Source organism: Glycine soja, chromosome 8, assembly GCF_004193775.1.
Source record: "Glycine soja cultivar W05 chromosome 8, ASM419377v2, whole genome shotgun sequence".
In the NCBI taxonomy this organism is placed as follows: Eukaryota; Viridiplantae; Streptophyta; class Magnoliopsida; order Fabales; family Fabaceae; genus Glycine; species Glycine soja.
The window spans coordinates 36,050,764-36,068,903 of NC_041009.1; the positions used below are offsets into that span (position 1 = coordinate 36,050,764).

Here is an 18,140-nt window from a genome sequence, read left to right on the forward strand (position 1 = left end):
TGATCATTTATCATTTTCATTGCTCGTTTATTTCCTCTCATGGTCGCGCATACCTTCAACATGGTATCAGAGCTCTTCCTGTGAAGATCTCTGTTGTGCACTCGCTTTCCTTTTCGTTTTTCTTGCAACTTCATTCATTCATCATGAGTGAAACAACACTTAGCAACACAGAAAGCTTTTTGTATCTGCATCCGAGCGAGAATCTAGCCATTGCTCTCGTCTCTCCAATTTTGGATTCAACCAACTATCATTCATGGAGCAGATCCATGATCACGGCGTTAAGTGCCAAGAACAAGGTAGAATTTGAAGATGGAAGCACATCGAAGCCATTGAAGACTGATAGAACGTATGGAGCATGGCGTCGATGTAACAACATGGTCATATCTTGGATCGTCCATTCAGTAGCCATTTCAATCAGGCAAAGCATCCTATGGATGGATAAAGCGGAAGAAATCTAGCACGATTTGAAGTCCAGATACTCGTAGGGAGATCTCTTGTGAATTTCTGATCTCCAACAAGAAGCATCATCGATGAAGCAAGGTGCACTCTCAGTTACCGAGTATTTCACCAAATTACGCATAATTTGGGATGAAATCGAGAATTTCAGGCCGGATCTGATCTGCTCCTGCACCGTTAAATGTTCTTGTTCAGCCTTCTCCATTATCGCACAGAGGAAGCTCGAGGATCGAGCTATGCAGTTTTTGGGTGGACTGGACGCACAGTATGCTAATGTTCGATCTCATGTGCTGCTCATGGATCCAATGCCTACAATTTCGAAGATATTTTCATATGAGGCTCAACAGGAACGGTAATTGCTAGGTAATACTTCTTTGAATCTCAATCTCGAATCCAAAGAGATTTCTATCAATGTTGTGAAAGCTGTTTGTGATTTCTGTGGACGAGTTGGCCACATGGAAAATGTTTGCTATAAGAAGCATGGCATGCCTTCTAGTTATGACGGAAAGAGCAAAAGCAACAATGTGAGGAGTGGAAAAACCTGCACACATTGTGGCAAAAGCGGCCACACTGTTGATGTCTGTTACTAGAAACATGGGTTTCCACCTGGATACAGGACCTTCAATGGAAGAGCAACAGCAAGTAATGTAGTGGCAATGGATAGTAAAGCCACAGATGATCAAACTCAGCACCATGAGTCTCAAGACATGATTCGATTTTCTCCCGAGCAGTACAAAGCACTACTGGCTTTAATCCAACAACCATCTTTTGGGAACACAGCTTTCATCCAATCATAGAACAAACAGGTTGCCTCCATTTCTTCATGCTCCACTGATACGAATCCAAACCCAGGTATTTCATCATCCTCCATAACTGAAACATCTACCTCCTAGATATTAGATTCAGGAGCTACAAACCATGTAACATGCTCATTAAACAACCTTCACTCCTAGAATCGTATCAGTCCAATCATGGTGAAGCTGCCAAATGGTCACCATGTTTATGCCACTCACTCGAGAGTGGTGTATCTTTCCACATCCATAACATTGCTTGATGTTCTTTACATACCTTCATTTACTTTCAACCTTATCTCTATCTCCAAGCTTGTGTCTACCACCAATTGCACACTAACTTTCTCTTCTACATCTTGTATCTTGTAAGATACGAACAATCGGATGAGGATCGGTACAGTTGAAGTGAGACATGGTCTCTACCAACTCACACCAGACCGCATAAATTCTCAAACCATATGTTCCACTATTATTCATCCTAAATGTAATATCATTCCTATAGATCTATGGCATTTTCGAATGGGTCATCCATCACCTGAAAGATTACAATGCATGCAATCCTATTATCCTATCTTATGAAATAATAAAAACTTTACATGTAATACATGCCACTATGCAAAACACAAAAGACTACCATTTAGTTCTAGCAATTCACATGCACTTCACAGTTTCGATCTCTTGCATATAGATATGTGGGGGCCATGTTCGAAATCTTCCATGCATGGTCATAGATATTTCTTAACAATTGTTGATGATTATTTGCGCTTCACATGGATTTATCTCATGCATACGAAAGCTGAAACTTGTCAAACTGTAATGAATTTTTATACATACATTGAAACACAATTCAATAGAAAGGTGAAAGCCATAAAGAGTGATAATGGGCCTGAGTTTCTCATGCATAATTTCTATGCATCAAAAGGAATTATACATCAAACTTCATGCATTGAAACACCCGAACAGAATGGCATTGTAGAGCGCAAACACCAGCATCTCCTTAATGTCACACGCGCTCTCCTTTTTCAAGCAAGCCTACCACCCAGTTTTTGGTGTTATGTCTTGCCTCATGCTACATACTTAATCAATTGCATTCCTACTCCTTTTTACAAAACATATCACCTTATGAAAAACTCCATGGCCACCCATGTGATATTTCTAACCTTCGAGTTTTTGGTTGCTTGTGTTATACTAACACTCTTAAAGCACATCGACAAAAGCTTGATCCTCGAGCGCATCCTTGCATCTTCATTGGCTTCAAATCACATACTAAGGGATATTTAGTTTATGATTTACACTTGCATAATATTACTTTCTCACGAAACATTATATTTTATGAGGATCACTTTCTATTTCTTAATAGTACACAAACTTCGGTACCCACTCACACTGCTCCAGCTCCGAAATCATTTTCCGGCAACCATCTCAACCCGATTCCTGAAACCACACCACCCCATCCCATGAACCAGACATTATCCGATCCTGATTCATCAGTTCACACTTCACACCCACAGCTTCACCGGTCTACACGCACAAGGCAAGCCTCGACATACCTCCAAGACTATCACCGTGATCTCACTTCACTCACTGCCAATGCCTTTACCACTGTTCGGTATCCTCTTAACTCAGTCTTGTCTTATTCTTGTCTTTCTCCCTCACATCTTCATTTTGTCATGTCTATATCGTCAACCACCGAACCTACCTCTTATGCTGAAGCTTCTCGTCATGACTACTGGATTAAGGCTATGCATGCTAAGCTATAGGCTCTACAACTGAATAACACTTGGACTCTTACCATTCTTCCTCCTCACAAAACTGCCATTGGTTGTCGTTGGGTATATAAAATCAAGCACCGCGCTGATGGGTCTATAGAAAGATACAAGGCACATTTAGTCACGAAAGGATACACTTAAACAGAGGGTTTTGGATTATCTCGATACCTTCTCGCCAGTTGCAAACCTCACCACCATTCATCTCCTTTTCTAGCTTTGGTTGCTTTCCATCAATGGCATCTGCGACAACTTGATGTGAATAACGCCTTCCTTCACGGTGAGCTTAATGAAGAGGTTTACATGCATGTCCTTCCTGGACTTCTAGTCACAAGCCCGAACCAGGTTTGTCGTCTTCAACGATCTCTATATGGGCTCAAACAGGCTAGTCGACAATGGTTCACCCGGTTATCGACCTTCCTTGCTTCTCATGATTTTCAGCAATCACCAGCAGATCACTCTCTCTTTCTACGCTTCAATGCTAACATTACTACGCCTATTTTTCTATGTTGATGATATCATTGTGACAGGTAATAGTATTACTGAAATTCAAACCATCACTGCTCTGCTTGATCAAACATTCAAGATTAAGGACCTTGGCAACTTGAAATTTTTCCTTGGGCTCGAAATTGCTCGATCTGCTCGCGGCATCCACTTATGTCAACGCAAGTGCGTTCTTGATATTATTGCTGACTCAGGCATGCTTGGTTGTCGTCCAGCTTCAACCCTCGTGGATTATTCCACTAGGTTACAGGCTTCCTCGGGCACCCCATTATCCGGTGTATCTTCATCCTCCTATCGTTGCCTGGTCGGACGTCTTATTTACCTCACCAATACGTGCCCCGACATTGCCTTCGCCGTCCAGCAACTTATCAGTACATGTCCACTCTGACAACCACTCATCATCAGGCAATTTTTCATGTGTTACATTATCTTAAAGGATCACCAGGCTCGGGTCTCTTCTTCGCTGCTCATGGCACTCCTCAACTTCATGCTTTCAGTGACTCGGACTGGGCTAGGTGTCGTGATACTAGACGTTCCATCACCGGCTTCTCCGTTTACTTCGGTTCTTCACTGATTTCTTGGCCCTCAAAGAAACAATCCACCATATCCCGTAGTTCTTCAGAAGCCGAGTATTGGGCCTTAGCTTCCACTACCTGTGAACTGCAATGGCTCACGTTTCTTCTTCAGGATTTCCGTGTGTCCTTCATTCAACCAGCTACTCTTTATTGCGATAATCAGTCCACCATTCAAATCGCTTCTAATCCTGTCTTCCACGAACGCACCAAACACATAGAAATCGACTGTCATATCGTGCGGCACAAGGTTAACGCCGGCCTCATCAAGCTCCTTCCCATCTCTTCTTCCATGCGACTTGATAAAAAAATAAAAAACTAAAAATATGTTTAAATAGTTTTAATTTTCTTCTTTAAATAAATATTATACTACTGAGGTTCTTCCTTATTCTATTACTCGTATTCGTGCATTCTCACATCTTCCTATACGCCCATTCTTTAAAAATTAATTTATAAAATAATTTTTAAAACTATAAACAAAAACACATTTCCAGAACATATGCAGTGCATGAATTTTATAGAAAACAAATTTTTTTTAGTAATACTCATACTAAGATCTAAGATCTTTACGGTATCATCCAATTGGTAATTTATTGATAAATAAGTTTAATATTTATGTGTTGACTGATTGTATAAAAATTTTACATTATCAATATATAATTATTTTTTTTCTCTTGATAAATATAGTCATCAAACTTTAGAAAACATATAGATTTAATTTCTTTCAACTTTAGAAAAACATGATAAACTCTTAATGAGAAAATACACTTGAAATCAAACTTTTTAATGTTTATGCACTGATTAAATGATTATTTAAATGTAAAACTTTTTACACAACAGTACATATTCTTTTTTTCTCTTGATAAATATCGTCATCAAACTTGAGAAAACATATAGATTTAATTTCTTTGAACTTTAAAATAACATAATAAACTCTTGAAAGTAATGAGAAAATCCACTTGAAATCCAAAATCCAAATACCTTAATATGAAAACATAAAAGCTTAACGTTTAAACAAAAATATAAGACTACACTTTTTCTCATGAAAGAATAACCTAGTTTTAAGAATGACTTAAAACACACTAAACTCGGCCTAATAGTGATAGCTTGTATAGCAATGTCCAAGCTTCAATCTTTGTTGTCACAATTATACACAAAAATAAAAATAAGAATGACCTTGTTTCGCTACCAACACTAATATAAAATACATTGCTCAGAAGAATAGATGAAGCAAAATGGTGAACAATATATCTCACTTTCAATCCATCCACTGCGTATAATGACGGCCAATAAATGTGCCAAACGCTCAAAATCATACACAATGCAAAAACCCCACCACTGCCCTTACGTTAACTATAAACGAAACTGCGTTTACATAACGGTATATCTTTTCTATGTAAATTCAAACTGAAACAAGCTCAATGTGAGGGCGAATATTTTTCAATCTTCATTGGTGAATAGAATAATTTAATCCCACGATTAAACTGCCCTTGGAAAAAGAGAATTTTCATTATACTAAAATCATTGACATGTTACTACTAACTACTAATAACCAAGCTTCCGTTTCTTTAACTTTGCCATTTTTCTTCTCCTCTCTCTTTCCTCTTCCTCCTCGATTAACCTAAGTTGCTCCTCGTCCTCCTTTTTAGCAATCATTTCACTGCATGTGTATAACAAAAAAAAATCATCGACAACCCAAAAAACTACTTAATATAAAAAGCGTCATTCAGAAATCATATGATTAAATGGCAGTAGGATTTATAACACAATCATGTAGTCAGGGAAATGGAAGGGAAACCAAAGTATTGATGCATGCAACTACTATTATGGGAAGAAAAAGTAAAGGGAAAGAGGTAAGGATGAGCATCAATAAGTGCCAGGAAAGGCCAACTTTTGAGCGCAAAATGAGGAAAAGAAAGACTTTGCTTTAGCAGAGAGATCAACTTAATTAACAAGTAAAAGCAAGACAGAATAAATCAAAAGTGGCATTTAATTTTAATCTGAGAAACAAACCTCCTCTTTTCTTCCCTCAAGATTTCATCAAAGCCTGCCTCCATATCGTCGACGTCATCATCATCAACAAATTTATTAGGGTTGTAACTGCAAATGGACCAACAAATGATTATTAAAAGTTCTAAATAATCATTAATGTATGAAATTGAGACAATCTAAATAGTTCTAAATATTCCAAGTTCCAAAAATTTTCTTTCTCTCCAAAAAACAAAACAAAGAACACATTCTATAAAATTCAATGTTATCTGCATATTAGTTAGAAAAACAAAAACTTACTTAAACATATTTCTGATCATGTTCCTGACATCCACTTCGTCCTCCTCATCATCAAAGGGTCGTTTAGCAGCCTTAGGCTTGGGACGACGATCTTGCGAAGCAGTATGCACTGAATTTTGTTTAAGTGGCCTATTTATCTGGCAAAACGAGTGAGCAATTTAAATATATATTTTAAAGAAGCTAAAGGTATAAATCCATAAATGTAAGGGATCCATGACTAAGTGAACAAAATTATATAGCCCCACACCTGTGGTTTTGATGATGCCACTGGTTGTTTTGGTGCCATTTTAGGTCTATATAGTTCTCGTATGTCTTTTCTTTGTTCCACACTCTGCTTTTGAATTCTTTGTTCAACACTCTGCTTTTGAATTCTTTGTTCAACACTCTGCTTTGGAAATCTTTGTTCAACACTCTGCTTTGGAATTCTTTGTTCAACACTGTGCTTCGAAATTCTTTGTTCTACAATCTGTTTTGGAATGGATGGATGATTCTTCGAAGGGAGTGATTTCTGCATACCATTCACTGGGTTTTTTATAGCAGGTGTTGAAGACTTATTCCCAGTGGTACCAACAGAAATCTTTGAAGGCAAGCCTTTTGGCCCAACAGGCCGGCCTGGTCCATTACCACTGTTGTTACCAGGCTGTTTCCTAGAATCTGCTGATGCCATACTAGGTTTACTGGTTGAACTGGTCCTGTAACTGGATCCTGATTTAGGAGGCAAATGGCCAGCTGCAGAACCTACATTCCGTTCCTCATGACTGGCACGAACATGCTTGCCACCATTGCTCAAAGGCAGTTTATTCCTTGCTGGAACTTGAGCTGGTCGTCCCTCTTCAACATCAGCAAAAATCCTGTATAAGTTTCCTTAATTACAATAACATGCTTTAATCCAACATTCAACACCATATACACACATCACCAAGTGCAATATACCAGAATTTCGTATAGGCATATTCTGAGATGGGGGGGCTTTAGAAGGAGCTGGAAGTTCCGCATCATCAGATAAAAGAAATGAGTAATCTCTAGTATTCTTGATTTTCTGGGCTTTAACTTTCATCTGTATGAATATGAAAAAAATCAATTAGAGCACAGAGGTTAAGCTACAACGTGACATGAAAAACTTAACACAGATAGCCACAAGACCTCGCTGACTTTGGGTGCCAGATTATGAGATGAAGACTTTGATCCTCCACTAGGTACTTTATTCTGGTTCTTCTTCTGCAGACAATATCATTATGAGGAAACAAGATTCAATAAAATACTCCAGGGAGAAAATACATTATATATCACCCAACTGCTGCATATTCTCAGTGCTTAAGCAAAAGTAATTGTGTGATGTTAAGAATTATAGTTTTAGGGTAGAAGGAAAAGAGAGAATGATAGCTAAGAATAGTAACACTAAATTATTTGACTGGCTGTAATGCGTTACAATACCCTAACCAAATACTCCCATTTATACTAAAAATTATGTCAACTTTACTTGTACAAGCCTAAATCCATTTACAATAAGACTAATAACCTAATTAAATTATGGTGCAATAAAGTATACAGAAGATATAAAATAACCAGGAAACAACTACTAAGTTTCTCCAATTAGATGACTAATAGATTCCACAAAAGGTTCTGAAAGTATAAGACAATCTAATTATATTCTAACACTCCCCCTCAAGCTAAATCTTACTAAGCTTTATTTAGAATTATAATTACAAGTATTAAAACCCAAAAACATAAGACAAATGGCATGTCATTTAAACAAGAAGCACAAAGAATAGAAGAGAAGCTTTGCTAAAACATCCAAAGATAGAGAGAAGCAAATGCTAGACCATTTAATGTTCAAGAAGAAAAGAATTTGGGACACCCCTGCACCAAATGTAACACTCCACTCTGATATCATGTTAAGATTTATAGGTTTAGCCACACTTTGGAGCATTTGGTGGAGTGAAAAATGTGTAATTGGCATGCCCTAAGGATCGCAAGAGCACATGGTGGATCTATGGGTGTGGTTCAATGACCTAGTGCCCTGGCCCATATCCAATGCCTTAAATATGGAAGGGTGTGGTATCTGATGCAGGGTGCTATAAGAAGAAAAGAACTTGGCACACCGCTGCACCAAATGTAACACTCCACTCTGATATCATGTTAAGAATTATAGGTTTAGCCAAACTTTGGAGAATTTGGTGGAGTGAAAAATGTGTAATTGGCAAGGCCTGCCTCTTATCGATTTTGAGTACTTTTGAGTTTTGATCATCTAGAATGCATTGCATGTCTTAGAAATTATTTGTTTCATTATGTTTGGAGTAGCAGTCACTCTGATCTGCTATACTACTACAGCATTTTGGGGATGCTTCATGTTGTTTTCCAGATTTTACTTTAGTCACACTACATGAATTATTGCCAAAGAAGCTTCCAAAGTCACAATAAGAAGAAAAGCATTAGGAGCTTGACATTAAAGTAAAATATTACTACAATAATAAATCCAACACATCAAACACCAGACTTTATTTAGGTATTCCTCCACTCAAAAGATAGCAGGCAAAACAGGAAAAGGAATCATGTGATATATTTAAAACAATAAACAGCTCAAGTTCCTTATGCAACTTCTTTTATTACTTTATAACCTTTATTTTAATTTCTTTTCACATTGCTAAATGGGAAATAAGATGCCAACTGCTACAAGATTCCAAATAGTAAGTTTAAAATGTTTAAGATCACTTCAAAAAATAAAGGAATTGATGTAATGGGACATAATGAAAGATCAATAATATTATACAGAACTTAATACAAAAAAGTTATAAAGGAACACCAAAACAGAAATTCTGAAGACTTACAATGCGATGTGGGCCAGAAAACCTAGATGCCAAATGCTGATTTTCTAGCAATGACTTGCTCTCCTGAATTACTCTCTGTGCAATAACTGGTTGAGATGGACCAAAAAAGGAACCATAACTGCAATTGAAGATTGATACAATATTTTCAGTATTCCTGTTGGCAAATTTCAACTTACCAAGACAGCATGTCAAGCATCAAAATACATAAATGAAGAGCACAAAGCATGTATAATAAATATCACCCAAACAAGCCAAAAATAAATAGTAACAAAATCTTGAGCCCCAAAATCACAAATTGCACAAACGAAATAAAAGATATCTTAAAAACCAAACAGAAATTAAATAATACGCAAAACTAAACTCAAAGCTATTTCACAAAGAAATGATTATACACAATCAATATAAAAAGTAAAATGCTCAGTTAAAAGAACAAACTAATGGATTGCGTGTAATCAACTGAGCATCTTACTTTTTATAAGGTAATGAAAACATCTATCCAGCTGTAGGGAAGAGCAAAAAATTGTTAAGCAGCAACTAGCCTCCAAACAGACAAAAAGCAACCTTCCAGGTGTGGAATAAAAATTCATCAAATAAGATCATGTTAATGAGATTATAGCCTATTTTGATTCCATATAGATGTCCATGATAAACAAGATACTTTATCAGATTGATGCCGTCATGCCCCAAAGGGCAATGTTAAAGAGAGAGAAGGTACAATTGAACTTACTAAAAGAAAACAAATTTGGATTCTCAAACCAAAGCCCCAATCAAAATAGGATATGTTGGCTCGAGACTTCCTCAAAGCACTCATGCAACAAAAAGTTGTTGTGGAAAAGATGGTTGCAAGACTCACTTATCATAAGGAAGCTTATTCTTGCTTCGATCGGTTGAATCCCGGCGCGAAGTACCACTACCACTACTCTCCTTCTTCATCTGCTTTCTAATGGATTCTTTCAACTTCTGCCTCAACTCAAGGTACTCCATTTCTTCTTTTGAAGGCTTCCTAGGCGCCTCTTCCTCTTCTTCATACTCTTCCTCAGCCTCCTCTTCATACTCATCTTCATCCTCATAATAATCATCGTAACCCTATGGTTCCATCAAATAGGGAATTATCATGAGGCAAAAATGCTCCATAAAACTCAAACAGCAAAAGGAAAGGCAACAATAAACAAAGAGCAGTAAAAGGTGAAATATTGACTTAAACCCTAAAAAGTAAAGAATGCTTACATCTCCTTCATCGCCATAGCCCCGCATTGTGGTTTCAATAACAACAACAGAATCACCGATCGCAACGAATATTTCCTTGAAAGATCGTTCTGTTGGTGCCAATTACACAAAGAACGCGAATTAGATTAGAAACAAGAAAATTACCCAATCCAATAGGACGGAGAGACAAAAAAATAAATAAAATCTGCTCTGGAAAACTAAAATTAGGGTTACGAGAAGCACAATTCGCCAGAATGGGAAAACAAACCAAAAACTATAAATTTAGATCATTGATTGTTCCCGAATGCACAAAAATTGAGAAATTGAAGGAATTATGCAACTAGAAAACCCTAAAACTGAATCGGCGGACATGACATCGAGCGAATAGCAAAACGAAAGCATTACAAGATAGAAGCTATGGAAGAAAGGAAAATTGCGAGAGAGGAAATGGAGAGAGAGAACTTACAATGAATGATCGATTCACAGCGCAAATCGTTGAATGGAGAAACCGGAATGAAAGAAAGGGATTTGGAACTGCAAGAGTAGCTCCTTTTATTGTGTTCGTCGGGTTGCAGTATTTTTTTTTTTATTTTTTTATTGGTGATTTAATAAAAGATTGCAAAAATTTCTTTACAGTGAGTGACCCAATCTTATCGTATATTATTTCCGACACCTTCAAGTGATGGTTCTGGAACTATATACCCAAAACCCATTAGTTATTACCCACCCGACCCGGATCCCTTTACGGTGAGGAGTATTTGCACCCACATGCTGTGGCCAGGCCTGTCCAACAACGGGAATAATATACCTAAGCATACTTATTCAACTCTCCTTAGAATCCTAAATAAATTAAGAATTGATCTATTTAACAGAAAAATTCTTATTTAATTTTTATCATGTAAAATTCTCTTAAATCGGTGACCATCATATATTTTAAATGAGATTAACCTCTAATCTAATAGATTAAAAAATATTTATAATTTCTTATGCAAGACAAAAAAAAAACTCAGCCCAATCAATTAGCCCGATCGAACCCATGGATGAGCCAACTCACCTATTGGATCGTGTGTACATGCAGACCATTGACACAGGTCACTGATTCGCTACCAAATCATACTAAATATCATATCATAATCTTATTTATGTGAACTCAACGGTTATTACAATAAGTACATCAATTTTTTGAGTTATTTTATATATCATTTAACTTGTGGAGTGATAAAGTGAAAGAAATAAAAAGAATTACAATACATTCATGTTTAATGACGTTTATATATTTTTTAGAAAAATAATAAGTAAAAAATGAATAAATAAATTATCATTTAATTAATTCAATATACTGAATTTTATTATTCTCATGTTATTTTTCAATAAATAACATGAAAAGGTTCTAGTGAGTAGCACTTTATAACGTGTATTTAATGGAAAAAATTAATTCAATTTTCTTTTATATTTTTAATATTATATTTTTAAGAATTAATAAATCAGAAAATTAAATAGAACATTTATATAGAAATATAATAAATTTAATATACATTTTATTTATGTTTAATAACTAAATGTGAGAACTAAAAAAATTTAAACATATAATTTTAAATAGTGATAGCCTATATTGATTTTATATTAAAAAGTTGCATGCATATAATTTAATTTTTAAAATTTTCCAATTTCAAGTGAAATCAGAATTTCTATATTAACTTAATCAATGGATTTATTTATGTTTAATAACTAAACTAGTCTGCAATCCGTGCATACGCACGGGTCGCTTGGTTAACGCAATTTCAAAGCTTAATATTCATCCAAATTTAAGCAAAGATTGAAGATTAAATACATAGATGAATAATATTCATAGGAATCCAATTGTTCAAATAACAAAATTAACAAAGCAACCCGTGCGTACGCACGGGTCGTTTGGTAAGCGCTATTGCAAAGGTTAATATGCATATAAATTTAACCAAAGATTGCAAAGTTTAATGTACATATAAGATTAAATACATAGATTGAACCATGAAGCATGATAAAGCTTAATATTCATAACAAAACAATTGTTCAGACAACAAAATTAACAAAACATCTGGGGCAAAATTCACAAAATACAAAACAAAGTTTAATCGGTATCGCTATCACCCCAGTCCTTTTGTCTTCTAATTACAATTTCCCAAATTTTTTTATGGCGCTGATAATAGAATGACACTTCATCTCCATGATCGAAGTCGCTCTCGATGAGAAAGTCATACCATGGTTGAAGAACGCTCTTATCACCAATGTCAGCATAATTTATTTTCTGCACTTGTTAAAAAAATTAAAATTTAGGGGTAAAAATACTGAATCTAAGTACCCGTGAATTTGTTTAAAAGCATTCAATCTAGACAACATAATATTTACATAAACCACCAAGAACAAAAAGGTGTCCTAGTAGAATACACAACTTTGTATTCTTATTCTTAACTTCATGAATACATTATGCATGTCTCAGCAGAAAGAAGGGTCCAATAATTATCAAAGAGTATACTTTTGATTCACTTTCACAGTTTTCTGACAATATTATCTAGATAAGTATTTGCAAGCCACCAAAAATCATATCAAAATCGGAATGCACCCATGAATCTTTTTACATTGTAGTGATAATATTTCCAATGATAATACCTTTAGACCTGTGCTTGTTTAAAACTTTATCTGTTACCATTTGATGCATCAGAAAATTAACTTAAGAAAACCAACCAAAAGCTCAGAACTAAAAATAAAATATTATCTGCAATGTAAAAATCGATACACTTTACTTACAGTAATATGAGTAATTATTTTTTAGTGTCTCTTTTTAAAAAACTTAACTCACAATTAACCAATCAACTTTAATAATCCAAAATCCTCAAGAACGGGCAAATTCTCAAAAATGTTTTTTTTAAAAAAACTAAAACAGTTACCAATCCTCCAATCCCTTTGATTATCTCAAGAACGGGCAAATACCCCAAAGTTACAAAAATAAAATAAAATCAAAACAGTCGGAGCCTAACCATTCCATGAAAAGCAAAGCATAATATATTAACTAACCATGTACTAATCAATAATATACTTGAATGCAAACCACATTCAAGTATTTCACAATGTCTTTTGCTTTTTCACTATATTATAGGCCAAAACTTACCTTGTTAACAAACTAAAGCCATGCCTACCGGATTCTGCAAAAATCAACAATTTACAAATAATGAATTAGAATGTCCATTAAAACTCAAAATTAATCAAACCTTTGGACTTGATTGTGATTTGTGAGTGAACTAAGTAGATTGAGAAAATAGGCCATTGGCGCTTGTATATGTGTGACAAAAAAAAGTAAAACATTAAAAAGGATATATAATAAGTTGGCAAATTAATAAAATAAAAATAAACACACTTGCTAAAGTTAACTCAACAACACATAATAATAATAATAATAATAATAATAATAATAATAATAATAATAATAATAATAATAATAATAATATGACTAATAACATCAATCTATTTTTTAAATGTCATATGAATCTAATTATTATCACAAAACTTGATTTAGAAGACAAATTTGAATCACAGGATGAAAGTCATTATTCTATTATGTGCATTCACACGGAGATATCAAAATGAACATTTTCAACAGAATATACAATCAAAACTTGAAAGTATACAACAGCTTACTCCGCCAAAGCAATGACCATGATTGTTGCAGCTTCCATGACCCATGAAAGATGATTCCACATAAATCCTAAAAACTTCAAAACCTTGGTCTCCTGCAAAATTCATACAAAAGCTTAGCAGAGAAACTAAATCTGGAAGTAGAAACCAATAATAAACAATATAAATAGCAGCATACTTCTCGAGGCTCCAATAATTGTGTCCTCAGTTTTGCTATTTTTGCCTTGAGTTGATAATAATAATAATAATAATTACAACAACAAGAACAATAAGACAAATAATATCAGCAAAAGGCAAGAATATTGACCAATGTAGATCGAAGCATTAAAGATTTTACACCAGAAAAGGGAAAACCATCTCGGTCCTTTAACAAATGGGAATGGAAGCTCCTGAAATTACCCTCAGAACCGACCAAGCAAAAACAAGAATCCGAAGAAGCAGAAAAATAAAAAAAGAATCCGAAGAAGCAAAATGCTTTTCTTTAAACTTGGACGAAGCAACCAGAAAGCTTAATAAAACATAAATCTAGGAGCTTCTACCTATGTATTAAAACAAAAAGATAAAATTAAAACTCATGGAGAGTTTACTAAGGAAGGACATAGGTTCAAACTTAAAACCTTTTTGAGCTTTGTAATCTTTAGATAAACCATTTCCAACCTGCAATCACAAAGAAATGGTAAATCATTTCCTTACAGCTTCAAATTTAAAAGAATAAGCTTGGAGAAAAATAAAACCTTAGTACCAAAACAGATTTATAGTCAAATTGGGACACAAAGGCGCTGAATACCAAATACAAATTGTTACTACTTTGTAATGTAATTTATAAAAGAAGCATTAGTTGATGACTTCAATTTCCTAGTGATATTATGCAGAATGATATTATGTAGGGTACATATATCAGATGAAATGTATAGCATGTACCTTTTCTGAATGACTTTTTACTACTTTTTTACCACGGTAAAAAGCTAGTGAGGGTGTGCCTTTGGCATTATGTTTTTAGCCTGTCCATCTCTGCCTCTTTTTCCTTTTGTGTTGAGCCATACAGTGTTCAGAAAAGCCATTTATGCTTATTATATAGATGAAAATAGCAATGTCCATCTAATAATCCAATATTTCCCATTCTACATATTAGTACCATCAATGCTACACATTGTCTAACATGTTCTTTATTATTGGTTAAATTTTAATAAAAATTATAAATTCATGAGTGAAGTTTATTAAATAAGAAGTGAGACCTATATTTTTTTTGCAATTTTCAATAAATTCCAGTTAATAATAGAGAATGTGCTCAAAAGAGTGTGTTGCTGACATTTTTCTTAATATCATTATACATGCTATTTTTTAGCAATTATCTCTAATACACTAAATATATGCTGACACACTTGAGTGAAGCCATAGGCAGGATCAGGATGGAATGTAGAAAATGCTAGTCATTTCTAGAGAAACATTTTGGAAAATGGAAGAGTACCTTTACCTTCAATTTTGATTGAAGACGCGTTCTTTACACCCCTTTTGCGTTAGATTTTTCTTCTATTTTTCTTGAAGACTGATTAAGAAACAAAAGGTAAAAAAGAATAACTTAGTCAATTAAACTCTAATAATCTAATGAATATTCTTCGTATTACAAGCACTAAAATGTAATAGGCAAACATCAAGAGTTAGTCCAACCTCTTTCCCTTTCTCTGCTCTATGTCAGGTTTTGGGCCCATAGTAGTTCATAGAGCATTTCCACTTTTATCCACATTTTCAACCTTAGTTGGCCTATTCAAAAATAACTTCTAGAGGGTCATAAACAAAAAATTTCAACTTAAGGAGAAATTTCAATTAAAATTAGAAGAGATGTTGTTAGAAAAACTCGCAAGTTATAAAGTATATTTGAATCACTTTGTATAACAATAACTTCCTACATTTCCTCCTGTATTCTACATTTATCTATAGTTTCCTTGGTTAGAATTCTCCTAAAGAAAGCTACCAACAAAAACATGATCTCATCATATGGTAAATTGATCATCTTAAGCACACTAATACAATGAAAGACATAAAGAGAAAAGAACTATGAAAACTACATAACGGAAATGAAACTTGTGTAATGAAAACACATTATCAGTGCAGATTTAAAAATTTACCAAAAATAATAAATCTGAGACAGGTAATATATCAACCAAGAAAAGAAAAGAGACATATTATTGAAAAAGTAAAGCATGCATAGTTCCATTGTTAAATACCATATCAGGCAGCCAAGTTCAAAGTCACAACCCGAAAAAATAACTATTAGTTAAGAAAAAAACATGCATAACAATAAACAAAATTAGAACCTTGCAAATAGGAACAAATAGTAAAGAAACAAACATGCATAACAACAAAAGGGAAAAAAAACTTGCCTGTTGGATGCTTCTCTGTCGATAGCCCGGGAAAATAAAAAGGAACCAAAAACCAAGTTGAAAGATCAGTAAGAAAAAATAACTATTATTAAGAAAAAAACATGCATAACAACAAACAAAATTAAAGCCTTGCAAATAGAAACAAATAGTAATGAAACAAACATGCATAACAGCAAAAGGGGAAAAGACTTGCCTACTGGATGCTTCTTCATCGATAGCCCCGGAAAATAAAAAGGAACCAAAAACAGAGTTGAAAAATCAGTAAGAAAAAATAACTATTATTAAGAAGAAAACATGCATAACAACAAACAAAATTAAAACCTTGCAAATAGAGACAAATAGTACCGAAACAAACATGCACAACAACAAAAGGGAAAAAACTTGTCTGCAGGATGCTTCTTCCTCGATAGCCTGATACACGGGAAGATAAAAAAGGAACCAAAAACAAAGTGAAAAAATTAGTAAGAAACTAGAAACACGAAACAAAGAACTATAAATCACCAAGTAAACATGCATAACAGAAAGAAAAGTAAAACCTTGACCCGGGAAAAAAAATGCACAACAACAAAAGTAAAACCTTTATTCGTGTGACGAACAAAAATTGGAAAACTCGGCAGAAAACAAAAGCATAAACTAGAATTCACACGACACGTATCATTATTTTTTCATAAATATCTGTTGAGTCATGTACCACCGTGTATATTTGGGTAGTATAGTGTATTTCTGTTAAGTTCCTCTTAGGATTGAAATATTTAATGGATTATACTTATAAACGATAAAATGATTATATACAGTAAAATCCTTTCTCTAAATATTTAATATGATTATATATTTAAGATTTAAATTTAAAGACATGTAATTAAATTAAAATTACTTTATCTAACTTAATCAACATGTTTGATAGTATATGAGGAAAGCGTGTATTACCACCTATACACACCAAGAACATCAAAGAAAAATTCCAATGTTCACTCCCGTCATTACAGCATAAATTAGGACATTCAACTAGAGCCTACATAATAATAATAATAATAATAATAATAATAATAATAATAATAATAATAATAATAATATCATTAAAGAAAGAGACAAAATTAAATAGGCATAGAATACATCTGCAAAAAGAAGAAAATAGACTAATTTAAAATTATAAATTTATTTACAATATTATCCCAAATTAAGTGTTTGACATTGTGAATTAATCATAATGATGAGTTGTGTTTCTAATAGAAAATATCTTGTGGGTTTGTCTTTCATAGTGAATGAAATAGTTGTCAATGGTGCTATGGTGCTGCCAACAAATATGCATGATAGCAAAAAATAATAATTAAGAGATAGAAAATATCAGTGTTAACTCCTATCATCACAACATAAAAAAGGACCTTCAGTTAAAGTCTACATAATCTATAATAATAATAATAATAGCGAAACAAACATGCATGACATAGAAAATATCAGTGTTAACTCTTGGCATCACAACATAAAAAAGAGTCTTCAACTAGAGCCTACATAATAATAATAATAATAATAATAATAATAATAACAACAACAACAACAACAACAATAAAATTAAATAGAATTCTAAAGCAATACTTAGGACAACCTTGAAGAAAGAATGCCAAAGAAAACAAAAAATGAAATGCCCTGGGCTACACACGTGCTACAATGGACGGAACAA

The 18,140-nt window shown here is 34.0% G+C and overlaps 2 protein-coding genes across 2 annotated transcripts; one reads left to right on the plus strand and one right to left on the minus strand.

Annotated features, from left to right (window-relative positions):
• The first annotated feature begins 3,383 nt into the window (after positions 1-3,383).
• LOC114424116 (uncharacterized mitochondrial protein AtMg00810-like) lies at positions 3,384-4,411 on the plus strand. Its single transcript, XM_028390979.1, has 2 exons — positions 3,384-3,888; positions 3,963-4,411. Exons 1-2 carry the CDS (start codon positions 3,384-3,386, stop codon positions 4,409-4,411), a joined length of 954 nt encoding a protein of 317 aa, XP_028246780.1.
• An 873-nt stretch (positions 4,412-5,284) lies between these two features.
• Positions 5,285-11,041, minus strand: LOC114423015 (protein SPT2 homolog). The gene is made up of 10 exons (XM_028389607.1): positions 10,879-11,041; positions 10,434-10,522; positions 10,060-10,292; positions 9,207-9,324; positions 7,522-7,596; positions 7,312-7,435; positions 6,626-7,209; positions 6,379-6,515; positions 6,103-6,189; positions 5,285-5,749 (listed from the first exon to the last, which is right to left on the minus strand). The coding sequence occupies exons 2-10, from the start codon at positions 10,458-10,460 to the stop codon at positions 5,635-5,637; spliced, it is 1,500 nt and encodes a 499-aa protein (XP_028245408.1). The 5' UTR covers positions 10,461-10,522; positions 10,879-11,041; the 3' UTR covers positions 5,285-5,634.
• Positions 11,042-18,140: the final 7,099 nt, after the last annotated feature.

Excerpts from the sequence above, each read along its gene's own strand:
- LOC114423015 (XM_028389607.1), bottom strand. The coding sequence starts at position 10,460 with ATGCGGGGCTATGGCGATGAAGGAGAT. Across the intron at positions 7,436-7,521 it reads TGGCACCCAAAGTCAGCGAG|ATGAAAGTTAAAGCCCAGAA; the intron begins GTCTTGTGGCTA and ends ATATTCATACAG. Across the intron at positions 6,190-6,378 it reads ATGATCAGAAATATGTTTAA|TTACAACCCTAATAAATTTG; the intron begins GTAAGTTTTTGT and ends GTCCATTTGCAG.
- LOC114424116 (XM_028390979.1), top strand. The coding sequence starts at position 3,384 with ATGGGCTCAAACAGGCTAGTCGACAATGGTTCACCCGGTTATCGACCT. Across the intron at positions 3,889-3,962 it reads CGCCGTCCAGCAACTTATCA|GCTCGGGTCTCTTCTTCGCT; the intron begins GTACATGTCCAC and ends AAGGATCACCAG.